At 39.4% G+C, this 23,897-nt stretch overlaps 2 protein-coding genes across 3 annotated transcripts in view; one reads left to right on the top strand and one right to left on the bottom strand.

The window, feature by feature from the left end:
- gak (cyclin G associated kinase) overlaps window positions 1–7,133 on the bottom strand; it is a 28,485-nt gene extending 21,352 nt beyond the window's left edge. For both annotated transcript variants that reach the window (XM_069682852.1, XM_069682853.1), the window contains exons 1-3: window positions 6,799–7,133; window positions 2,528–2,589; window positions 453–512 (exon numbers count right to left, since the gene is read on the bottom strand). In XM_069682852.1, the coding sequence (XP_069538953.1) occupies window positions 453–512; window positions 2,528–2,589; window positions 6,799–6,940 (264 nt within the window). In that variant the 5' untranslated portion in view covers window positions 6,941–7,133. The remainder of the gene's footprint in view (window positions 1–452; window positions 513–2,527; window positions 2,590–6,798) is intronic.
- A 5,910-nt stretch (window positions 7,134–13,043) lies between these two features.
- The window catches only part of aacs (acetoacetyl-CoA synthetase), a 43,620-nt gene continuing 32,766 nt past the window's right edge, over window positions 13,044–23,897 (top strand). Inside the window, exons 1-4 of the mRNA XM_069682863.1 lie at window positions 13,044–13,283; window positions 15,270–15,373; window positions 17,778–17,898; window positions 19,595–19,708. Of these exons, the coding sequence (XP_069538964.1) occupies window positions 13,145–13,283; window positions 15,270–15,373; window positions 17,778–17,898; window positions 19,595–19,708 (478 nt within the window). The 5' untranslated portion in view covers window positions 13,044–13,144. The remainder of the gene's footprint in view (window positions 13,284–15,269; window positions 15,374–17,777; window positions 17,899–19,594; window positions 19,709–23,897) is intronic.

Below are 23,897 nucleotides of genomic sequence, written 5' to 3'. Positions count from 1 at the left end.
TTTCGGCAAACTGGCCCTTTAAACTAAAACCTCCACAGAGACATTGAAACACAATTGATGCTTTGGAGATTTTGTCTAATTCCTCCTTACAACCACCCTTTGGAATAATTCCTTTGCTTTCCTGCTCATTAATTCTTCTGAAACAAGAATCACTGAAGGGCTTTTCAGAGGATTTATGGGCTGAACCACATGATACACAACAGTCTGTGTTAGTGAAATAACAATGCTATTATAAAGTTAAACACTGTAAATACATTTGATTTAAGCTCCTGTGTTCTAGCATTGTTTGGTGTAGTCAATTAACCACAAATTATCTCAAAATTACAGTTTACGAAGCTGCAGATGCAGCCGATCTTGCAAAGTCCTGTGTTAGAGTTTAACCTGCCTTTGTGCTGTCTCTGCTATGGGCTAAAGCAGAGCAGCTCTACACTGATTATGCTGGAAAAGGATACCATGAAGCAGACTTCCTGTATGATTTCCTTGTTCTTTTCTTCCTCGTTGGACAGCAACCTCTGAAACAAAGTCACACACACACAGAGCAGGTTTGTTGCTGTTTTGTGATAATAAAAAAAAGATCAGATTCCAGAACTTACATATTTCATCTATATCGGTGCATGCAGTAATTACTCCAAAATGAGAAAATGGATTTGAAGTAAAACAGGATAAGAGATTATCGCACTAACTGATCTCTACTAAAGTTCAATGGCTTCTTTCACGATTTCACAACCCTCTCTCTGGTATCAGACCCAGACAGAGACAACCCTAAACTGGATCTTTTGGAAGAAACCACAATCCTAAACAGTTTTTCCCTTGACCTGTTTCCATTCAATTAGTACAGCTATTGTGTAGCTGCATGTTTTACCTTTTTCTTGCTGTCGTGTGCACTTTTCATTTATAAGTGTAGACAGTGAATTAGACGTTTAAAAAAACCAACCAACACACAGCATAGTAAAGCAGTGTGCTGCAGACAACACGAGCAGAATAATAAAATATGGAGCAGATGGTCCCCACATAAGAAAATCTGTGCCATACTTATTCGAGCCTTGTCTCTAAACAGCATCTCGGGGAATGTTTCCTTAGCAATGTGACTGACAGCAGAGCAGACGGCAGCGGCCCACATCAGACACTTTCATAATGCATGGTGAGCAGAACACTGTCTCAATAAGCAAAGGGCAAAAGTTCTCCCTGTGTTATACTGAGATGGTTCACATTTATTTGGATGTTAAAGTCCAACCCTACGTATCATAAGAGTATGTAGAAAGCAGAATCAATGCATACAGAGGAATATAATCCATGTATCTTTATAGCCATTCCTTCTAACACATGAGTTAATGAGTGGAATTGATATCATGCCTACTCTTATTGTAGTGACCAAAAACTGCCATAGACATCTTGCACCCTTCTTCACGCTTGACAGAAGAGGCGTTGTACAAAAGGTCACGTGTCTGATCACTCACGTTTCTGAGCGCACCTGAATGCAGCATCGAAACACAGCAGTGAGGGAGACATGCCCGGACTTGTTTACTGCATCTACTACGGAGACATCAGTGATCTCTGATGGACTCCTTTTATCGCGTGTGCGTCCACGAATATGTAGGTTACTTTTGCACTTTATGTTACTCTCTGTTAGCGACTGCTTTGGGCACTAGTGTATTTTTGAGTTCAGTAAAATGACGAGAATGTGAGCTAACTGTTAGCTAGTTAAGAGTTGTGAAAGTTGTTTGACTTCTATACATTGGCTCAAGTTTGTGTGACTTTTAGTCTTTTTTTGTACATTGTTGATAACTTTGCGCAGGCAGTGCACACACACACACTCATGCAGAGTTAATGTCGTAGCATAACATCAAGCTTTTTAGGGAATCATCAAGCATTTAGGCGTAATTAAAGCGTTGTTTTATCAGCAGAATAATGACATATCTGCCGATGCTAATATGTAATTTTCAAGCCATAATCTGCAGATACCGATAACGTGCAGATAATATCGTGCATCCCTACTTTTTAAGACCTGCTGCATAGCGCTGGTGCTTTTGAGATCTTATGTGGGATTCAACAGCTTTCACCTCTAACAAGAATGTCTTTCGGCATAAATTGTAAACCTTGTCGTCTTTTGCTAGTGCCAACCACCTCTGAAGCATCTCTTCTTCCAACCATTTTTTGCTAAACCTGCATCTCCCCATCTTAGCTCAATTATATCTAAACACAAGTCACTGTTTGTAGCTGGCGAACATAATGTCTCTGAGACATTACAGTCAAACAACTTAGATAGCTGCTACTTTTTGTTACTGTTAGACCACTGCGTGACCATCTTCCCATCAGCCTTAAGCGCACCATCAATACCTTCAGCAAACTTAGAGTAAGTTTCGGAAAATTTATGACCTTAGTTTCCCTGATTTTTATGCAAGACCTTTTAAGACGTTTTTAAGGAGCCGTGGGAACCCTGATGAATATGCAGCATGGAGTGGAACAATATGTTAAAGTGGTTGAACATGTAACAAGCAGCAACAAGCAGAATTTCCAGGTATCTTACCTTGAGGGCATAATCTTTACCACTGCTCATGTCCTGGGCTTCATACACAAAGGCAAATCCACCTGAGAAAAATGAGAGAGCAACCAGGATGTCACTTACATCGTTATTGGTAATTACATCCACGCAAATAGCACATACGATCTTAAGCTTATAAACTGGCACATCAATCTCGGGTGTATTGCTATAATTGTGTAACGCAGATGGAGCTTGTATTGTTGGTGTGATTTGTTTGGGTATGATGCACTTTCGTGTGTTAAAGTAATGACTGACGAAGCACTCGTGTGTTTCTAAGGTACTACAGTTTACTGACGCAGATACACTTAATATATTTTATGAATATATGTCACTGCTCCGTGACATCCCTTAGTGCAGCTTTTAAAAAATATAAAAGAAACAAAGAGGCCAAAACTTCAGGGAACATATCTCAAAGTGATGTCTACAAAATTGGCGTATAGCGAGGTGAAGAGTGAAACAGTGAGATGGATGATGATAGAGTGGTTTGGCTGCGCACGTTTTTTTTATCTGTGTGTATAATCATGGTGTTACTATGGTGGAGGGCTCTGCGGTCAAGGAAAAGCCCAAACTTTTATGTCTGATTCTTACTGCACTCAAGTGCAATGCATGCATACTTAATTTTCCATTTCATAGAAAACTGATTTAATTTTAGTATCGGCTTAAAGACTACAGGGACCGAACCCCTAGCGGCACCATACGACACACATATTGAATCCTGGAAGCTGCCAAGTATAACCACAGTCTTGGTCACATTGGACAAGTTGGAGCTTAAGTACAACACAGACAGAGCAACCTTTCTGTCAAAAACGATCATCCCTTCCCGTTGGGCAACCACTAACCCCCACTTCACTTAAGGTGTGGCTGAAACCTGAACTGTGGGTTTTGCTGCAGATACAATCAGCAATAAGGGAGGAATTAGAATCAGATTGCTTGGTATGTGATGTACAATCTTTTACAGACAACCATACAGCAGGAAAATCAATTTGAATAGGTACGGTGTTTAGAAGCCACTGTGGCTTCTGACAAGAACCTTACGGTTCTCGACTTTTTCAACAAGTGTGTGAACCTGTGTGCGCACAAGAAAATGTTTTTACCAAGCCACAGTCCAAATAAGGCCAAGGAGAGGTTACCATAGTGATCAGTAAATCAACTACCAGCCTTGCTTTGCTCTGTGAAAACCTGCATGAGCACACACCACACTCTAATCTTTAAGGCTATATTTACATAAGGAAGTATGCCCAGACGTTTGCATTGGTTTTTCTTTTGCACGTCCTGATTTTTACCCTCACATGAGCAAGAAAGAACAACTGGTTTTATTGCATTTTTGAGCCATAGTTCTGAACTTAATGCTTACTTTATCCGACTACAAACGCTATTAACAAAGCATGGCCACTTTATGCATCAGTACATGCTTTATGTTCCGTTGCAGCAACTTTACAAGAAATGCAGGTTACTTTGCTTTGAGAATGCTACGCCCTCCCTCCCTGTGGAGATCGCATGTCTTCCTCTGTTTTCGGCAGGCCGAAGGAGGGACTGGAACGTGAAAGGCTCCATTTCCTTTGCTTAGATTACCAATGCATACCAAGAGGAAAACTGAGATTTGGGAAGAAATACTACTCCATCAAACCCAAAGTTATTACATCTTACAAGGGTGCAGTCTTTGTGCTTGGAATATATAAGGTATATGGCACAGATTGTCCACTAAAGCTCTAAAGAAAAATACCTTTCTTGTCTAGGGTTTCACCTGCTCAGATGAGGGCATAACATCCAAAAGAAAGGAAAACATCTATGTAATTATGTGAACAGATTTATCTCAGCTTTATTTACCTAAAGAGCACAGAGTGGAAACTGTGGTCTATACAACCATGAGGATAACTAAAACTTGTGTGATGACTCTTTTCTTTTCCAACACAGTAGAGCTGTTTCTTAAGCATACCCAAAAACAGTATGTGGCTACCCAAACAGATTCTTTGAAGTGGAGCAAACCCTGTATGATCTTTGCATATCTGCCAAAGTGCCTGGCACGGTAGACAGATCAACCAGTCATCTGGTTACAGGCATCCATTGTGTTTCTCCCACCAAAGATCTTGGCAGGGGAATGCAACAAAGACACCTTTCAAACAGCAGGATGGGAAGGGTGAAGGTTTTGTGTAAAACGATAGCCTTATCATCTGCTTTGATTCTGGTGCGTATCTTTAACTTTACTTCCACCAACTATTACGGCTAAGGATGTGCAAGCACAACAATGTTATTACAGGGCTGATCAGAGAAGAAAACTGTGTGTTTCTCTTGCCATAACACTAGAAGTAGAACAAGGTGGTGAGATTGGCATCAACCTCTTGAGCAACTAAGGAAATACATATCTGCAGATTTACTGTAGATAACTTTTTACTCTGCTGTATTGGCTTTTATAACAAATGCATAACTCTTTAAAAGAAGGTCATTGTATCTCCATATAATGTAGAAGGCATTTGGGACAGAATGTGTTCAAGAGTTGTGAAATGTCATGGTAGTTTGTACTTTAAATTACAATGAAATAAATGACGCATCAAAAACACTTTCTTTGCACTTAGGGTGGTGACACAATCCGTGAGAAGGAGTCAGCAATTTCCAAGTAAAGGGGCGCTCAGACTGACAGGAAAAACTCAGAGTTTTTGACAATTTCTTAAATGTCAGTTGAAGTATTGTTTTGTAACATCGCTTTTAACATCAACTGCATAACCTAAAAAGCCTTAGCTTAACTGCGAACGTTTGTCTAGAATAACTGCAAGAATGGCTGACTTTGGCTGAGAACTGTTAAAAATGACAAAGAAATAAGATTAAGCAATAACGTATCTTTACCTATAAGGATATTTTTCTGTTATTTTGCTGGTTTATGTTATGGGAAGTTTGTGATGATAAATTACATTAAAAGCGAAGCAGGTATGCTTGCTGCATCACTGAAGCGACACTATAGATGAGTTCAACGTTGACCTACTGGTCAGACCATGATAAAAACTATGTTGACACTAAACGCGAGAGCACTCATCTTGGCTCTACCGGTCTGCTAACGTTAAACCGCAGATTTTACCACTATTTGTTGCTACATACATTTGTGTATAAATGAATAACAATTTATTAAATCTAATTTAACCTTTATTTTTTCTAGAGATTTAACTTTTCTTGGACTACAAGATTGTCTTGCCACCTTGCAACAAGGGCAACAATCCTCGTTCAGTGCCACAGAGAAGAAACCTGATCTGTGGGTTCGCACGTCCTGTAACCAGAGTCGTTGTATACAAACAAATAAAGACTACTATTTCAGATTCAAGCTCAGACACATCATCATTAACCAGTCCAGCTGATATGGAGGTTCCTTTGAATCTTGGCGAAAAGGAAATTGGGACAGAGCCAAATGGTGTTTATATGGTTAACAGATGTCTCCTATGATAATGCATAGCTTTATAGCTAGCCAAAAATAAAAGCTTAAATTTAATTTTGCCTGAGATGGCAATTAAATGATAATCAAACTTCAACGGCCAGTTTGAAAAACACAACTGACTATTTTGCTTCAACGTTTCATCAATAATTTCTTTTTCATTCGTTTCCTTTGAAGACCTGTCTAGAAACACATGGATACAATTTATAAAAAAAAGAGGGAAGAAGGAGGAAGAAGGACTACATGCACTCAACCAATCTCTCACTTGATGTCAGAGGACCTGAGAGTCCTGCAATGCTCTGCAGATGCGTCGATTTGGCTGTTTGGGTAATTAACATTCAAAATGAGTCCTGACGGTATCCCGTTCAGTAAGAGATAACATTGCCATCACTGATATCTTTCACTTTACCACAGCATGCATTCCTACACGTCTTCTTTTGAGTCAAACAAGTGTTGCTTGGCAAGGAAGATATTAAGGTTTGAGGTATGTAGCTAACAATGTGTTGGAAGTGTTGGTGTACTAGGAAGATGCAGCTTTGCGTACGTTAGCGTTGGACATAATATCTAGCTGTAAGATAATGGAAACAGAAAGTTTAAGTTTTCAATGGATCATCCTCACACACAAAAAACTGAGATATAATGCTCACTAAACACAAAAAAAATAATAATCAACTGGTGTTTACTTGGTGACTCATATCCCTGCAGTTGCAAGCGGTATTGTCATTGACTACCAGTACAAGTATGTTACTTGTGCTAGCCTGTTAGCTTGCTCAGTTAGCTATCATGCCTAGCCGCGCAAGACGTTATCCGCATTTCTCGAAGTAGTAGAGCATCTCACCTTCAGCGATCACCCTCTTGATCCTCAGTTTCATGTCCCCAAGCTCAACCACTTGTCCGACGAAATCATTCTGGTCCCGGCTGGCAGCCCCGACCGAGCCGGGCCCGGCTAGGAAATCCAGTGCCGACTGGAACAGGGACATTTTATCAAGCGCCCTGCTTCAGACTCACAGAGGGCGGCTCCAGAAGAAGAAATGTGCTTTCTAAATCCCTGGACACTCAGCAAAAATACTCTATGGTGGTTAACTCTGTTATAAAGGCTTAAAAACAGGTGATATTATCCCTTCACTGGAAGCAAACATTCTCTTCCTGATGCTAGGCTGACGAGGCCGCCACCATCACAGCGCTGACTTCCGTGAAGGGTGATGACGTCAGGGCACGATTCAGTCATGTGACGCAGAAAAAAGTTATAAAACAATAAAGGATGCTTGTTTTTTAAAGTGTAAAATGTAGGCATGCCGTTCAAGTCCGTTCAAATCCCGGCTGTGTAATTAACATGTAAATAACAACCAAGATGAATGAAAACCTTGTGAGTTAGAAACCTAAATGGAGCTGATTTTTTTTATTTACATTTTATTTAACCAGAAAAAGCCTCAGTGAGATTAAAAGAGTGTCCTTGCCAAGACAGCAGCAGCACATTTGAATTAAGTTTCAGACATACAACACATAACAATTACAAACACATATTCTGGGTCACATAATGGGAAGTCAATAATCAAAGCATCTACAACCTGATGCATCTTCCTCCAATGCCTTACATCTTTTAAAAAGATTTAAAGAGATCAGCTCCCCCAGACCCAAATCCTCCTGAAGCAGATTTCAAGCAGCAGGAGCATCTAAACCCTTTCCCCCAAGTTTTTCCGTATATGTGTGCTGTAATGTAAGTTTTTAACACAAATGAATTGAAAGAGCTTCACTGAGGATACATTAATGAAACCCTCTTTAGCTAAACATGTCCTTTACAGGGAGATGAAGGTGTCTTGTGTCAGGAGAACATATAGTATAATAATGACCTTATATGCAGTAAAGTAACGATTCCTCCAAAGGAATAAGCCTTCATTGAAATAGCCTAAATTAAGGCTCATGTGATCCAGAACAAATTTAGTGTAGTACTTGTGTTGGCACTTAAGTCATTCAGAACATTTTGTTCTACAATAATTCATATCTTGTTAGGTCATCAAAAAAGGGGTTATGGTAGCTATTATATACAGTTCTAAATAATATATATTTTAATTTCAACAACACTTTGTTGTGACTCTTTACAACGTAGGCCTAAATTAATGTCTTCACATTGAAAACACATTCACACATACAGTACAGTATAAGCACATTGTTGTGGTATGCAGTTTCGTGTGCTAGTATGCCATCTACTGGACACATAGTTTATCTGTCTAGTTAAATTAAGAGTTCTGCTCTAATCCACACATAGTGACTTTCAGATTATTGAAGCACCATGTCAGGATTACCTAATCAGAAAAAGCCCATGCTTATGTCACTGTGAAGCCTGAGCAACACAACTTATTGATACATTTTGTCATGGATATAGTCCTATCAGCCCGCATGTGCAGTGTGAACGGAGGAAAAAAGGTGGACAGAAAACAGAAAACCATGCTGTGTGTCAGTCAGTCAATGCATTTCAATTGGTTATTGACTAAATTTGAGAACCATGTTTCTTATGCCTTACTATTTTGTCTGCTGCATGTTTATTTTATAACACCCACATCAGGCTAATGTGTACAGTTTTTTTACTATGTCCCATTGCTGTAATAAAAGGACAAAAAATCATTCACATCCTCCTCAGTTTTACAACTTCAAAGTCATATAAGATGACTATGTTGCTGAGTAGGTCACAGGATGCCCATGATCACATTATTTGGCTTAACCTGAAGACAAGGTTGGAAAACTAATCTCCCTGACACTGAGGAGATTAATTAAAAACTACAGGGGGTCACTCTGATATTCATAATAAACACGCATCTATTTATGTCCAGGCATCTTTTTGTGATTTACAGTGTTGTGACCAAGTCATCTTTGCTCAAGTCCCAAGTAAGTCTCAAGTAATTTGTTCCCAGTCTCAAGCAAGTCTCGAGTCACTTTTTCTTGGGCAAGTCAAGTCAAGTCAAGTCGAGTCCTTAGTTAAAGCAAGTCAAGTCCCGAGTCAAGTCACTTTTTTTCCACCTAAGATCCAGCACTCTTACCTGTAGTATCCGGTCTTTAAAAAGAGAAGACAAGGTATTAGCAGCCCATCTACTAATGAAATTATTGGCCAATTTATATAACCTGTTCAAAAAGTATGATAATGAATAGTATCCGTATTATCTTGGCACAGGCGCATGATGATGGTCTGAAACCGTATTGATTAGTAACGAGTACGACTGATGAGGCTTCTCTTTGGGGGCTTTGATGTTGCGTGTTGCCATAGCGAGGAGTTTGACTAACAGCCAGTCATCCAATCATGACAATCACATACCGGGGAGCTTTGTGAGTTGTCCAGTCATGATTCCCAGTTTGCACTGCATACATACTTGATAGTTAGACTGAAACTTGACAACATTGAATTTTATCCTTTTATATTTAACAGCTAACATTCAAACTTATGAACACACGCAAGTCATTTGCGTCATCATGCCTCAAGTCAAGTCGAGTCTCGAGTCATTTATTTTTTGTCAAGTCAAGTCGCAAGTCGTCAAAACAGTGACTCAAGTCGACTCGAGTCCAAGTCACCAAGTCTCAAGTCCACATCTCTGGTAATTTGGTGTTTCAATTAGTAAGGTGTGTATGTTTATTACTTGTTCTTCATTATGCTGCAATGTAGTGAATAATGCTGCAAAATTCCTTATTATAATTCCTTATATTAATCGGTTGATTAGCAGGGTTCATTGTAGGCTTATTAGCTGAATCAAATATGACAGTATGCAAGTCTCAGTTACACATTTACAATCACAGGAACCAAAGAGCAGACATAACAGACACACATAGCTACTGCTTGTTACAAAATGTGAATTTTGTCTGGAGAGCAGGAGATATGAGCTCATGTGGAGGCGGAGCCAGGATGAACTGAGGAAGTCATGCCAGGTTCCATTTCAGGTCAACTAAAATGTGAAACAGGTTCAATAACATCAGACACTAAAAGGTTCTACCTCAAACATTAAAAGCTGGAATAATTGAAGTAATAACTCAAGAGCATGGATGAATTCACTTTCGTCTTTAAGTGTTTAAATGGTCTGGCACCGTCTTATTTATCAGAGCTCGTACAGCCTCACAATACTTCCAGAGCACTTAGGTCGTCAAGCCAGCTGCTCCTGGCAGTACCCCGGTCCAGATTCTCTACTCGTGGGGACAGAACCTTCTCAGTGGCGGCCCCAAAGATGTGGAACAGCCTACCTTTCCAGGTTAGAGCTGCACAGCTTGTTGAGCACTTTAAAACATTACTGAAAATCCATCTTTTCTCCTTGGCTTTTAGTCCCAGCTAAGTGAGAATTCTTGGCTTCTATTTTAATTTTAATTTTATTATTATTATATTTGTGTATGATTATATTGTATTTGAATTGTATTTTAATAACTGTTCAGCACTTTGGTCGACAGAGGTTGTTTTTAAGGTGCTTTATAAATAAAGCTTGACTTGACTTGACTTGACTTAATCCATGTTGAGCTGACTCAATACATTGTAAATCTTATTGCAGTTCAAGAACACCACTTTTTTGTGCAAGTTATATTGTAACTTTATGTATTGTCTCACAAAATGTTTTGCTGCATGTGTATAAAATCTTTTGTAAGTATACAAAATCACTGAGTTGATAAATTGTTCTATTGTGAAAAGTGAAATTGGCTTTTTCTAGATTATTGTGTGACCCATAAAAACATTCTGCATACTTGAGATTCATTTTGCCATAAGAAAAGGTGAAGACACTGGTTTTACAATGCATTTGCAATTGTATAGCTTGTATAAGACCCATGCAGCCACTGTCAAATACATCACTCTCTTAATTCCTAGAAATTGTCAACATTTGTGGAAAAAGGATGCTGTGGCTAAAGAATTCCTAGAAATTGTCAACATTTGTGGAAAAAGGATGCTGTGGCTAAAGAATCATATGAGGAAGCATAATGCATTCTGTTTTTTTCCCCCTCAATCTTCACTGGTGGCTATGGAAGCTTTCGTGGTAAGCAATCATCATCAGCCATGCCTGATTTAGCTAAACTGTATGTTGAAAACTGACATCATGGAAATTATTTCACAGACACACACCCACACATATCCCCACACCCAAGTATAATCAGATCCTTTCCTATGTTTTGGCTAATGCTTTTATCAAGGCCTTAGCACAGGCCTTGATAAAAGCCAACAATATAATGACTGCATGTCAGAAGACACAGTTCAGTTACTGTTACTGTTCTGAGTGTTCCTCACATGACTTCACAGCATTTATTTACTTGGATTTCTGAATGTTTTGTTTAGCCCAGTCTGTACCTGCTCTGCTGGTACACTGTACGAACCAATGCAAAAAGTAGCAGTTTATTTTATAAAGGGCAACACGAGATTTTGGTTCTTTTCACTTTTAGTTTCTCAGTGATGGCTTTGGGTTATTTTTCAGTGTAGATAAGTTACATTTCCGCTGAGTTACACATTACACTCTTTGTAAGAGTGCGATGTTTTGATTTTAAAAATAAGATTTTGAAGGATAAAAGAAAATCTTTGGCCTTTGTCGTAAAATTGACATTTATAGAGAATAGGTAAAGTATGTACATACAGTGCTTCAAGCTAGAGGCAGACAGGACATTGTTAAAATATTTTACTTTATGTACAACCCCTTGGGACAAACTTGTGAAAGGGGTTTTAAACTTTGCCTTGACTTGTCTCAAACAAATTATCCATCACTAACACCAGTGATGACACCACTAGACAGAAGGAGGATCATTCAGCCCTGTCACTGATTGGGCACACCTCTAAAAAGCTCATGTGGTCTTGGTCTCTGATTGGTCAATACGCCTCTTTTGAAGCATCACAGTCAGCTTGTAATTTATCTGACGAAACGCCAATCCAACAGCGAAGATACGCCCCCGGCATAGACCGATCTCTCGGCTGATGTGGAACCAGTTTGCTGAGGACCAATCAGAATCCTCTATTTTGACAGGCAACGTTTACCGCGTGCACGACAGATTTGACTACAAAGTTGTTGTGCGTGTTCACGAGTGGGGGGTGTTCAAGACTTACAACGTGAAGCAACTACAGTCTTTATGCGTAGGTTAAAGAATCCACGAAGTATATCTATTTTACTGTACTCTATTTTAAGTACTGAAATGAAATTTATTTTAATCTAATGTTTAAGCAGCTAGCATGTACACTGCAACTTCTCAGTATGGCTAGTAGGCTATAGGGTTACTGTTACGTTATATTCAAGAGCCATACTTCAAAAATAGCCATTAGAGGTCATGGAGCAATTTGACTTTATACCTATAATATCTATATCATTAATTTGAATAATTCGTTTGGTAATACAGATATCCTAAATATATTTCAAATAAAATAGAAATGTGAAATTATACAAACTCAAATCTTACAGTGGGGAAAGGGGTATTCAAATCCTTATCTTAAGTAGCAGTAGGTATGCTGTCAGGTTTACATGAGATTGCAGATACTAGCCTACATTTATAAATTATTATTGCTAATGCATAAACATGTCAGCAGCATTTAAATGTTGTTACTAGTTAAGGTGGGGTTAATTTAATTGTATCATATTTAATGAAGTTATTATTGTTTATTGGGTAAATCTTAATCTCCTAAGAAACAAGTACTAACAGCTGTCACATGACTGTATATTTGATTAGATAACTAGTTAATTTCAATAGGGTGTCACTCCACACAAGACAACTTGAGGGAACTACTGCTACAACAGTAGAAACTTTTAGTACATACAGGCAAGTTGGCCTAATTAGTATCCCAAGATGATTATGTCCAGAAGCCTGTCTAGCAGCAAAGTATTTAGAATTGTTCATCTATACATCCATAAGCTATAACATTAGTTCTCATTTAGGTAGCTATTGTGTAACACTATAAGAATATGTATAACAGTACTAAACACTGTGCGTTTTTGAACCCAGCTTGCTTTGCTACGTAATGACGCTTGGGCGTGGCCTGTCAGTTTTCCTCGGCAGCCCCACGCTTGCCTTTGACAGTGAGCATTGCTAGCTGTCGCGCGCTGTAAGTCTCAAGCCATTCAAACTAAGCAGCTAGCCGGGGATCTAATTTGACACGAGCCCTCACCTCTGGGGACAGTTAGCTTAAGCAAGGCGCTCGCGACCTCGCGCTAACCGTTGTTCTGCGACGACAAAGACACAAACAAACAAAGATGTCTAAAGACACGGAGGGCAAGAGCGAGAAAATTATGGATATGGAGAGCAAGGTGTTGTGGTACCCAGACTCCAAGAAGAACACACAGATGGACAAGTTCAGGAAACAGGTCAACGGGGACTACGGGCTTAATCTGGGTGAGTAATGATGAGAGGAGAGGAGGGAGGAAAACACATGAAGAGACAGTGAGCAGGAGACAGAGGGGGTGTGTTTGAATTAATATAAGACGGAGTTTATTGAGCCTCCTCTGCTATCCATCCCTTATATGTTGTGTAATTACCTCTAAATTACCACTGTCTAGAGCTGCTTTGCAATGCAGTGTTCTTAGCTAGCTCTGCTGTGCAGCCCTGTAGAAATTTAAAGGGTGTATTAAAGAGCCAGTGATTCAGCATAAACGCACCTCTCTAGGTATAAATAGTACAAATATTAATACTGATGCACGGGCTCTTACTTGCTCACCGCTCCCTGTTTTATTGAGTAATAATTAGCAGTTCAAACACTGCAGCTCTGTTTACTGTCGTGTTTGGATTACCTCCAGCTCAGAACTGAAGGCATTTTATTTAAATTGTTTCTTTGATACCGTGCCAGTAAGAGGAATGCTGAAAAACTTGCTCCGCCGGCTAATGAACGAGTAGAGACTGGGAGAGTTGCGTAATAGTGGATGGTAAAAAGGTGTTTAACACGTGTTCCTTTTTAAAGTGTCTGAACACTTGCTTTAAATAATTTGGTTATTGACTGAACTAAAATCATCCTCTTCTCTTCTCTCGCCTCTTTAAAACATTTTTTCTTTCAGTCATATTTATTCTCAGTGTTCTGATCTCTATATTATTTTCAAAATTATGAGTTTTGTTTATAAATATAGAATTGTTAAAGCTCCTGTGAAGAACTTTTGGTTTGTGTTTTAGTGCCCCCTGTGGACAAAGCCGTACCTCTTATCTCTTAGCTGATTTTGTCCTGTACATGCTGAAGTGGTGTTTTTTAACAAAAAATCTCATCCTTCTTCTTTAACAGTCATATGTATCACTCACTTACATTTTTTTCCCTGGAAAATATAAACAAAGGCAGCGTGAAGTTAACCGCTTCGTCTGGCACCTAACCCTGCCAGAAGTTTCAGGCATTAAAAATAACTATATAGAAATAATCAATCTTGTCGCTGATGGTCTGGTTTGCTTTTGTAGGTCATATAGAGTAATCAGAATTAATTTCAGTTTGTTTCATAACGTCCTCACAGGAGGAGCTTTAAGAATGTTTTTTTTATCAGTCATACTGATGGTGGTTTATGTAAGCTGTCAAAGCAGCTGATTGACAGGTAAACCTTTCAAGGATAGCAATTTATTTTTTCACTAATCTGATCTGCATAGTATTTTCACAATTAAGGGTTTAGTCTATACATTGACAAAATATTATCAATATGACTTATCAAAATTTCCCAGAGCTCAAACCATTACCTTCAAATGCTCTCTTTCATTCAACAGATACTAGTCATAAATCCAAAGACTCTTCATCAACTATCATAAATGACATAGCAAAGTAGCAGGAAATACTTATTTTTTTACTGTAAAGAATGAAAAGTTATCAAAATAGTTAGCAATTGATTTTCTTGCAAGATAAATCTCTCAATGATTAACAGGTTATGAAATAAGATGACACTTCTTCACAAAAGTATGTGGATTTTCTTTAGTTCATTTAATTTAAAAGTAATTTATTCAGAATGAAACAACCTGAAAAGGTTTTACAGATGTGCATACAGAAACATGCAAGCTGATAATTGATTGTGTAAAGATTGGGAGCCACTGCTGTAGATTATGCATGGCTGGCAGCCAGCATTTACCAGGTCACCATGGCCTGAGCCAGATCTTTGTGAGTCCTCCTTTATAGAGCAATGACTAATTTAATTTAATACATTTAACTGAACCCACTGACCGGATTTGATTTAAATCCAGTTTGCTTTGGCTTCACCTTTATTTGATGAATCATAGGTGGACATTACAGGACTCTGGAGGCTGATTCCAACCCTTGTTGTTGCAAGAAATCAATTTGCCTCATTTCGCTTTAGTCGTACATTATTAATGCCAGTAAGTAAAAGAAAAAACTATAATAACCACTTGCTCTCTATCCTCTAGTAAACTACAATGACCTGTACCAGTGGTCGGTGGACAGCTACTCTGAGTTCTGGGGGATGGTGTGGCGCTTCTGTGGAGTGGAAAGCTCCAAACCCTATGAGGAGGTGAGTGCTACCTCGGCTGGTACTATGTCATTGAATGAATATTTTAGAATAGTGCCAAGAAATTAGTTTTGATGACTATGACCAGCATTTTTAAGAGTTTTCCTTCTTTTGATGGTGGTATTTTCCACTTTCTGTTGCATTCTTATGGCTCTAAAGTAACCTTCTTTAATGTCCTACCTCAAACATACACCTGAAAAATAGTTTGTACGCAATACTAAATATTGTAGGCGGCACCTATGGCGATAAACAGTGATTACAGGAGCACACTTCCCAGATATCCAGACAGTGCTGCATGTGTGACGTCCACAGTTGGCTCCAATTGTAACTCTTGATTTTCCTAACTGACGGTCGCTTTCCTTTTTAGACTGTTTGCCTTCATCTTAGCGTCCAATTTTGAAGTTGTATCTGTAGTCATCGATCTTTTCTTTGTTTGTTCAGCCATAGTAGATTACTGTTTACTCGCAACACTTGCAGAGAGCGGAAAAGCAGCTGCTTAGCTCCTCCTACCCTCTCTGGCAGACCAACCACTGCTGAGTGATGGAAAACACGTCACTAACTGGGCGCCGCTTGTAATTTTTTTCCGCCAAAGTCGCACCAGACACCCAGTCTGTAATACTGCAAATGCAAAGGCTTTCATCAGTGGGCCACAGGCTCAATCACAATTGTTACTTCATTCGGCAATATATTTGTGCTGTGATCGAAATGCCATACTATACTAGCAGTATGTACTGATTTGGCCAAAATGTAGTATATAGTATGCCAAAACATAAGCAAAATGTGCAGTAGACCAAAAATACCCAGATGTCGTACTGATTCAGAGAAAATCTCCAGTATGCATTGGACCAGTCTACCTTGCCTACTGTATCCCACAATGCAAAGCGCTGGAACGCCACAGCGGCAGTTGAAATGACGGACAGCAGCAGCATTCCAGCAGAAGGCGGTGCTATAGCTAAAGAAGCATCGGTTATTGTTTACTTCCGCCTGGCGTAGCATACTACATACTACCGCCGAACGCAGTATGCAGTATATAGCATGCAGTATATAGCATGTAGTATGTAATATATAGTACGACATTTCGAACACAGCAACTTAACAGACATTTATTCAATGAAAATCTTTGAGATTATTACTTTAATGTCCTACCTCAAACATGCACCTTTTTCTTACACTGAAAAATACTTTGAATGTAATACTAAATATTGTTTATTAACGTGATAATTTCAGATGCTGTCAAATATTTCTTTTTTGGCACACTTGATTTACATAATTTGCAGCACAGATATAATTTGTGTACATTTGCATACTCATGCTTGAGCTATGTGATAGGTGTTCTTGTGAGCTGGTCTTTCTGGTCACACAAAAGAGCACATCTTAATGTCTTAACAGGTTGTATATCCTGTTCTGTTTTTTTGGTGTGCTCCTGTAGCCTGAAAGAAAACAAATGTAGATGTAACTTAGAACAAATAACAGAAAATGAATAAAGCATAACTCCTAAGTGTTTGTTCAAATGTTCCTACATACAGTACAGTTGCATAGTAAATTCATTGGCCTGATTAACCTCCACTTAAAGCTACCTTTCAAAGTGGCTGCTTCAAATATCTGAAGCTAAATGTTGGCAACCCTGTCTTAAATCCAAAGCCTGTCAGGTTTATAATGTTATTTGTAACCAATCTTTTTTACCAAAGCACCATTAAATAGCCAGAAGGAGGTCTCACTAATACGTGTGTTCATTATTTACTGTACCATGTAAGCTGTTAATGTGGCTGAGTTCCAGGATGTAACTGCTCAGGTTGGTGTGTAATAAATGGTGTCTGTGGTTAAGGTGCTGCGCCATCTTGTCAACACACCCCTATTGTACACGTGGATAAAACATTCCACGTCATCTTGGCCACATGTTGAATTTTATTAACTACAAGATCCTAGTAAGATAGCAGTCCAAGCAGACATCGAACAGAAGACAACAAGACAATAATGTAGTCAATCAAACATTTTATAACAGTGATAGACACCCTACTAAGCAATTAAATCCCAGTGTTACCATGGATTTTTATGACTTCTACAATCAACTGTTAAGAGAGGCATGTGCTCGGAAGTGTGTAAAGCAGTGACTTCTAGTTTTATGTGCTTTATCTTACAGTCCTGTTTATATCAGAGCCAAATGCCATGACTTAAATCTCTGAGTAGTAGATAAGTTATATCTTTATTTTATTTATTCCAATTTAAAAACATTGTAGACAGAATCGGGGGCTGTCCTCTTCATGTAGACCAACATTTAGTTTAGGTCTATTTATCAGAAAAGAAATCAACATGTTCAGGATGCAAGTTAACCATAGCCTTGAAATTAATAACCTTGTCAATAACAATGCTGTGTCTCTCCTGTGTGTGTTTAATGGGTGTACACCAGGTTGTGGATGTCTCCAAACGGATCTCAGATGTTCCAGAGTGGTTTAAAGGAGCTCGGCTCAATTACGCGGAAAATCTGCTCAAACACGCAGACCAGGACAAAGTAGCTCTCTATGCTGGAAGTAAGTATATGAAGTATATGATGCTTATACAAAGATATTTGATCGAGAGCAACATATGTGATACAGTTGAGCGCCCACACACAGCACTCATTGTCTGTTTCATTCTTTTATGTGCCCTCATAAAACACAGATTTAGAAGGTCATATCATGCAGGGCAAGTTCAGTTCAGATTATTTGATATGGATGCACGATATTATCGGCACGTTATCTCGGTATCTGCTTGAAAATGACATATCGGCATTGGCGTATATGTCCTTTTTCTGCTGATATTTTCCGCCGATAAAACAACGCTTTAATTCTGCCTAAATGCTCAATGATTAACTAAAAAATGTTGACCCAATGCTACGACATTAACTCTGCGCAAGTGTGCGTACGCACTGCATGCGCAAAGTTATCAACAATATACAAGTAAAGACTTAAAAGTCACAGAAACTCGAGCCAATGAACAGAAGTAAAACAGCTTTCACAACTAGCTCACATTCTCGTCATTTTACCGGACTTCACAACGTCAAACACGGCGAAAATACACTCGCGGCCAAAGCCGACGCTAAAAGAGTGTAACATAAACATCAGTGCAAAACTAACTTAAATATTCATGGACGCACACACGATAAAAAGAGTCCGTCAGCCATCACTGATGATGCTGACGTAGTAGGTGCACTAAACAAGTCCAGGCATGTCTCCCTAACTGTTTTGGGGGGGATGCTGCATTCAGGTGCGCTCAGAAACGTGAGTGATCAGACACGTGACCTTTTGTATAACAGCTCTTCCATCAAGCGTCAAGAAGGGTGCAAGAGATCTAGGTGTGGCAGTTTTTGGCCACTACAATAAGAGTAGGCTTGATATCAATTCCACTACAGGGGAGACTTGATGTTCTCTGCAATTAAGTGAAAAAAAATGTATTGGTATCGAAATCGGCAATCGACAAAAAGGGTTGGGAAATATCGGCATATCAGGTATTAGCATGAAATCCAATATCGTGCATCCCTAGTATTTAATGTCTTTTGTTGCCTTAAGCACTATTTGTTTCTCCATTGCAGTTAACCTGAATGTGTTAAAGATTTTTGAGCAGATTTCATCCTATTTTTATTTGATCTTCACAATTTGTATTTGCAAATGAATCAAGCAACTGTAAGAAATGTAGAAAGACATGACGGAAGAGAGTTGAGCGTGTGTTTGGGTACAGAATGGATGCAGCGGTGATCGCAAGGCTGCACACGTCACTATATTATTAGATTAACCGCTGCTCCCTGCTCTATCTCTCAGTGCTGTCACATACTAATGGATAGACCCTTCTTTATTGCCCTATCTGTGTGTATATGAGAGAGAGTGTGCTTCTGCACGCTCATGTGAGACATATACACATACACACACAACCTTCCTGATGTAATTATGAGAAGGCCCATTGGGCACAACGCTGTGAAGCCTCTGTAAATGTCAGTAAACTATTACTTTAAGAGACAACAGGACTGCTCCTGTCTGTGCTCGGTCCTGCCACGCTATCTGTCTCTATTTATGTCTTCATCTCTGTCTGCCTGTTTTTCTGTTTTTGGTCTAAATGAATTTCCGAATTGTAATGGAATTTATGTCAACGGATAAATAAGAACAACATCCACAGTGTGGTACCGAATCAATCTAAATACATCTCTACTACAGGTTGTGTCTCACTTTTTCTTGTCTTGTGTCTCTCGATCAGCGGAGGCGAACGAGGAGATCGTTAAGGTGACGTTTGGGGAGCTGAGGCGTGACGTGGCGTTGTTTGCTGCAGCCATGAGAAAGATGGGCGTTGAGACGGGAGACAGAGTCGTAGGTAAGTCTCAGGTGAATTAGTCTCTGTCTCACAAGCGGAAAACGAGAGTATTGAAAGCTATTTAAATCAGCCAGATGATTACCAGACAAACTAGTTATTAGATATACTATAAGATCAACTTTATCCCTTTGTTTTCCAGTCTTCTTTATCGTCTCCTCCCTCTCACTTCTTCCTTCGTCCTTATTTGAAACCTATTGCAGACTTGATCTCCTTTGCTTACTCTGTGTGTGTTTGTGCTTACCAGTAAGAAGGGCTGACTTTCTTGGCACAGGCCACAGCTCTCTCTGAATGTCACCATTTATTTTTCAAAGTTCATATTTGTACAGGGAGGACTGGCTGAGGCAAGATGTTTTTCTGTAACGCCTACAGTGCATTGATCCATTTACTCTTTTATGCCTACAAGTGGAGCAGTGTTAACTTTCACGAAGCAGTGTAGGAGTTTTAATACATGTCATATTCATTCCTCCATTCCAATCTGTGATAAACATTTTTTGAAAAACACCCAAGTGTCAAAGGTTTTTAAGAGCGTATCTGTGTCACGTAGCTTTTTGCCACAGTGCTGCATTGCTGGCTGTAAAGATGCACTGAGCTGTCAGAACTGCTCAGTTATGAGGGAATCAGTTGTCATGTTGTCAAACAAAAGTATCTCAGACTTGTGACCCATTCCTTGTTTTTTCATTCCAAAATACACTTAATACAAACGTATTACTCGTTGTACATTGTCATTTTTCATTTGTCGTTTCAATAATCAAGTTAGTACGATTTACTAACACAATTGTCTGAGATAGCTACCCAACAAAAGATTAAATTCGCTCCATCTTTAGAATAGGGTTAAACTTAAACCAGCAACCTTTGTTTCATACAAATCCTGCATGTTGTGTTTACTATTAAAAAAATGACACAAAGCATAAGAAAATGTCAAACTGAAACTCATCTATCTGATTCTGCAACTTAGTGTATTGATCTGTTTGTGCTGTGTCAGCATCAGGAGCTTCAGTTACACAGAGGTTGTCAAATAACATCTGATTTGATTGAGCCTTCAAGCTACTTTTCTTTTTGCGCTCGTTGCATTCAAAACCACCTTTTATAAGCCTTTTTAATGCTCACATTTAGAATATTCATATAGAAAAGGACATCTGGGTTAAACCGACCGCCTTTTCGGCATAGCTTTTGACCCAGAAATCTGGGTATTTAAAGTAATAATCTTGAAGATTTTAATTTAAATAAATGTCTGTTAAGTCACTATCTATCACTGAATGAGGTAACACAACGGTGATTGAGCCTATGGCCCACTGATGAAGCCTTTGCATTTGCAGTATTACAGACTGGGGCAAGTCTGTTGCGACTTTGGGGAAAAAATCACAAGCGGCGCCCAGTTAGTGATGCGTTTTCCATCAGCCAGCAGTGGTTGGTCTGCCAGAGAGGGTAGGCGGAGCTAAGCGGCTGCTTTTCCGGTCTCTGTATCTAGATCTTCGAGATTATAACTTTAAGGAAGGAAATCTGTACAAACACAAGTGTGTTCGGGTCATTCTGACTTTACTTTAAGTCCCTGTTTATAAAACTGTAGAAGAGAACCAGTGATTGTATTGGGCAGCTCTCATGTCTAAATTATAATGAATTTCAGTGTTCATAGAAACGGCAGTCATACTGTGGAGGCTGCACGGTGGTGCAGTGGTTAGCGCTGTCACCTCACAGCTAGAAGGTGGACGTTTCTGTGTGGAGTTTGCATGTTCTCCCCGTGCATGTGTGGGATCCCTCCGGGTACTCTTGCTTCCCCTTACAGTCTAAAGACATGCTAGTTAGGTTAATTGGTGACTCTGAATTGCCCGTAGGTGTGAGCGTGAAAGGTTGTCTGTCTCTATACGTCAGCCCTGTGATTGACAGGCGACCTGTCCAGGGTGTACCCCGTCTCTCACACAATGACAGTTGGGATAGGCTCCAGACCCCCGCACCCTGAACAGGATAAGCGGTGTAGTAAATGAATGAATGGATGGACCATCGTATGTTGAAAAAGTTTCCTGCTTTTATTTTGAAACAGCACCGCACCAAGCGTCTATGGCTGCAGCTCCTGAAACCCTATTGAGCTTCCCTGTCCAGGAATATCCAAGGTGTGGATGGAAGTTTGCGTGTGTGTGTGTGTGTGTTCTCCCAGGGAAGATGGATATTTCCGGTTCAGGAAATCCATTAGCGTAATGACTTGAGCTCTGTGGGAATCTCATTAAGAAGACAGGAGGGATGGAGGGAGGGACATGAAGGGACAGGGAGCAAGAAAACCCTCAGAGAGAAAGAAAGCGAGGCATCCATCTAGCCTACTTCATTCCTACTTTCTCCCTTTTCCATGTGACTATCCTCACATATCTAAACAGGAATCTTTGTGTGTGTTTGAATCTGCTTTATCACTTGTGTGTGTGTGTTAGAGGCAAAGATGTCCTTGTCCCCTGGTTGTAACTAGACTGTCTTGTCAGGGTCTGTAATCCAGGAGATATATAAGCACTTAGCTGATGAGGCCGGCCCAGCTTTATAACATGACATGAGCCAACCCAGCACACACACACACGTATACACACTTGTGTATTCTCCCTATTGTGCACTTTTTAGTGTCATTGCTCTTCTCCTTGGTCATTTCATCCTCCAAACATCACACTCCAAACTGTTTTGAAGCTTGTATCATTACATAAAATAAAATCTAATAATTGCACAACTGGAATTTTAACTTAAAGGCGCTTATGCAGCTTAACAAAAAAAACATGACAGTAACTTTCATCCAGAACCTTTTTTTGCTTTGTCAGTTTTGATCAAAAGTTATTATACAAGCATGAAATCAAATTATTTTTAGCCTTCATGACAACAACACACACACTCCACCCAGAGATTTTCCAGATGACTAAGACATTTGACCTTCAACACTCCTTTTATATTACACTTGGTGGTGAACTTAAAATAGGTTCTATCCATAAAAACATACGGCCAACACTGTTTGAGTCTGGTTAATCCACCTACCTCTACGCAGCATCCCGTGCTTTATTCGTGCAACATTGTCATATCAACTTCCTGACGTAATTCACAGAATCTCCCAGTGCATCTTAAAAGTACCACAGGGGGGTTTCTGACCTCTAGTTGCAGTAGGCGGTAATGTATAAACAAATAAATAATATGGCCACAATGGGACATAAAGAAGAAAACTGCTAGCAAGTAATGACTTTTGGTGAGTAATACTAACTGTAAACATGACTTGTTTGTTTACAGGAAAACTCCATAGAGCACCTTTAAAAAGCCTTTGTACAACAAGTTTATTCATTAACTAATTGCTTAAAGTGGTAATCCCGAAGATCTCGGTTTTGTTTTCTATGGCGCCACCTATGGCGATGAACAGTAATTGCAGGAGCACACTATCTGTCCAGATATCCAGACAGTGTTGCATGTGTGACGTCCACGGTTGGCTCCAGTTGTAACTCTTGATTTTCCTCGCTGACGGTCGCTTTCCTCTTTAGACTGTTTTCCTTCATCTGACGGTCGAGTTTGTTTCTTTTTCTTTGGATTTTCACTTATTTTTGAAGTTGTATCTGTAGTCATCGAACTTTTCTTTGTTTTTTCAGGCATAGTAGATTACTGTTTACTCACAACACTTGCAGAGACCGGAAAAGCAGCCGCTTAGCTCCGCCTACCCTCTCTGGCAGACCAACCACTGCTGGTGATGGAAACGTGTCACTAACTGGGCCAGACACCCAATCACCATTGTGTTACCTCATTTGTTAATAGAGTGACTTAACAGACATTTATTTAAATGAAAATCTTATATATATCACACCTTTCAACTGCCTCGTATAATCAATGTTTCTTAAGTTTACAACAGTTTAGCTGAACAGGCATTAATATTGTTCCTCCAGTGCACGTTAACAAATTTGTTCTGGAAGAACTTTTGAAACACAAATCGTCCCCTGACTTTAAACTTGTGCTCAAAAGGTCACACTCCTGTTTCAACGCACAGGGCTAAAACCTGCAGTCGAATTTTATTGCGTCTCCTGGTACTTTTGTCTTTGAAGTCAAAACTTCAAAATTAGTTTCATAAATTAGTAGAGCAGAAGACAGTAGCCATATGTGTAATTTGAAGTGGGGAAAGAAGTGTTTTATCTGTTAAATATCATATCCTAGAGCGCACACCAGCTTTTATTCAGTTTTTATCAACATG

Source organism: Semicossyphus pulcher, unplaced genomic scaffold (assembly GCF_022749685.1).
Source record: "Semicossyphus pulcher isolate SPU_LCO1_2020_fin unplaced genomic scaffold, fSemPul1.0.p SCAF_6, whole genome shotgun sequence".
NCBI lineage: Eukaryota > Metazoa > Chordata > Actinopteri > Labriformes > Labridae > Semicossyphus > Semicossyphus pulcher.
The sequence above is the reverse complement of the archived record's forward strand: the minus strand, read 5'-3'. Positions and strand labels throughout refer to the sequence as shown.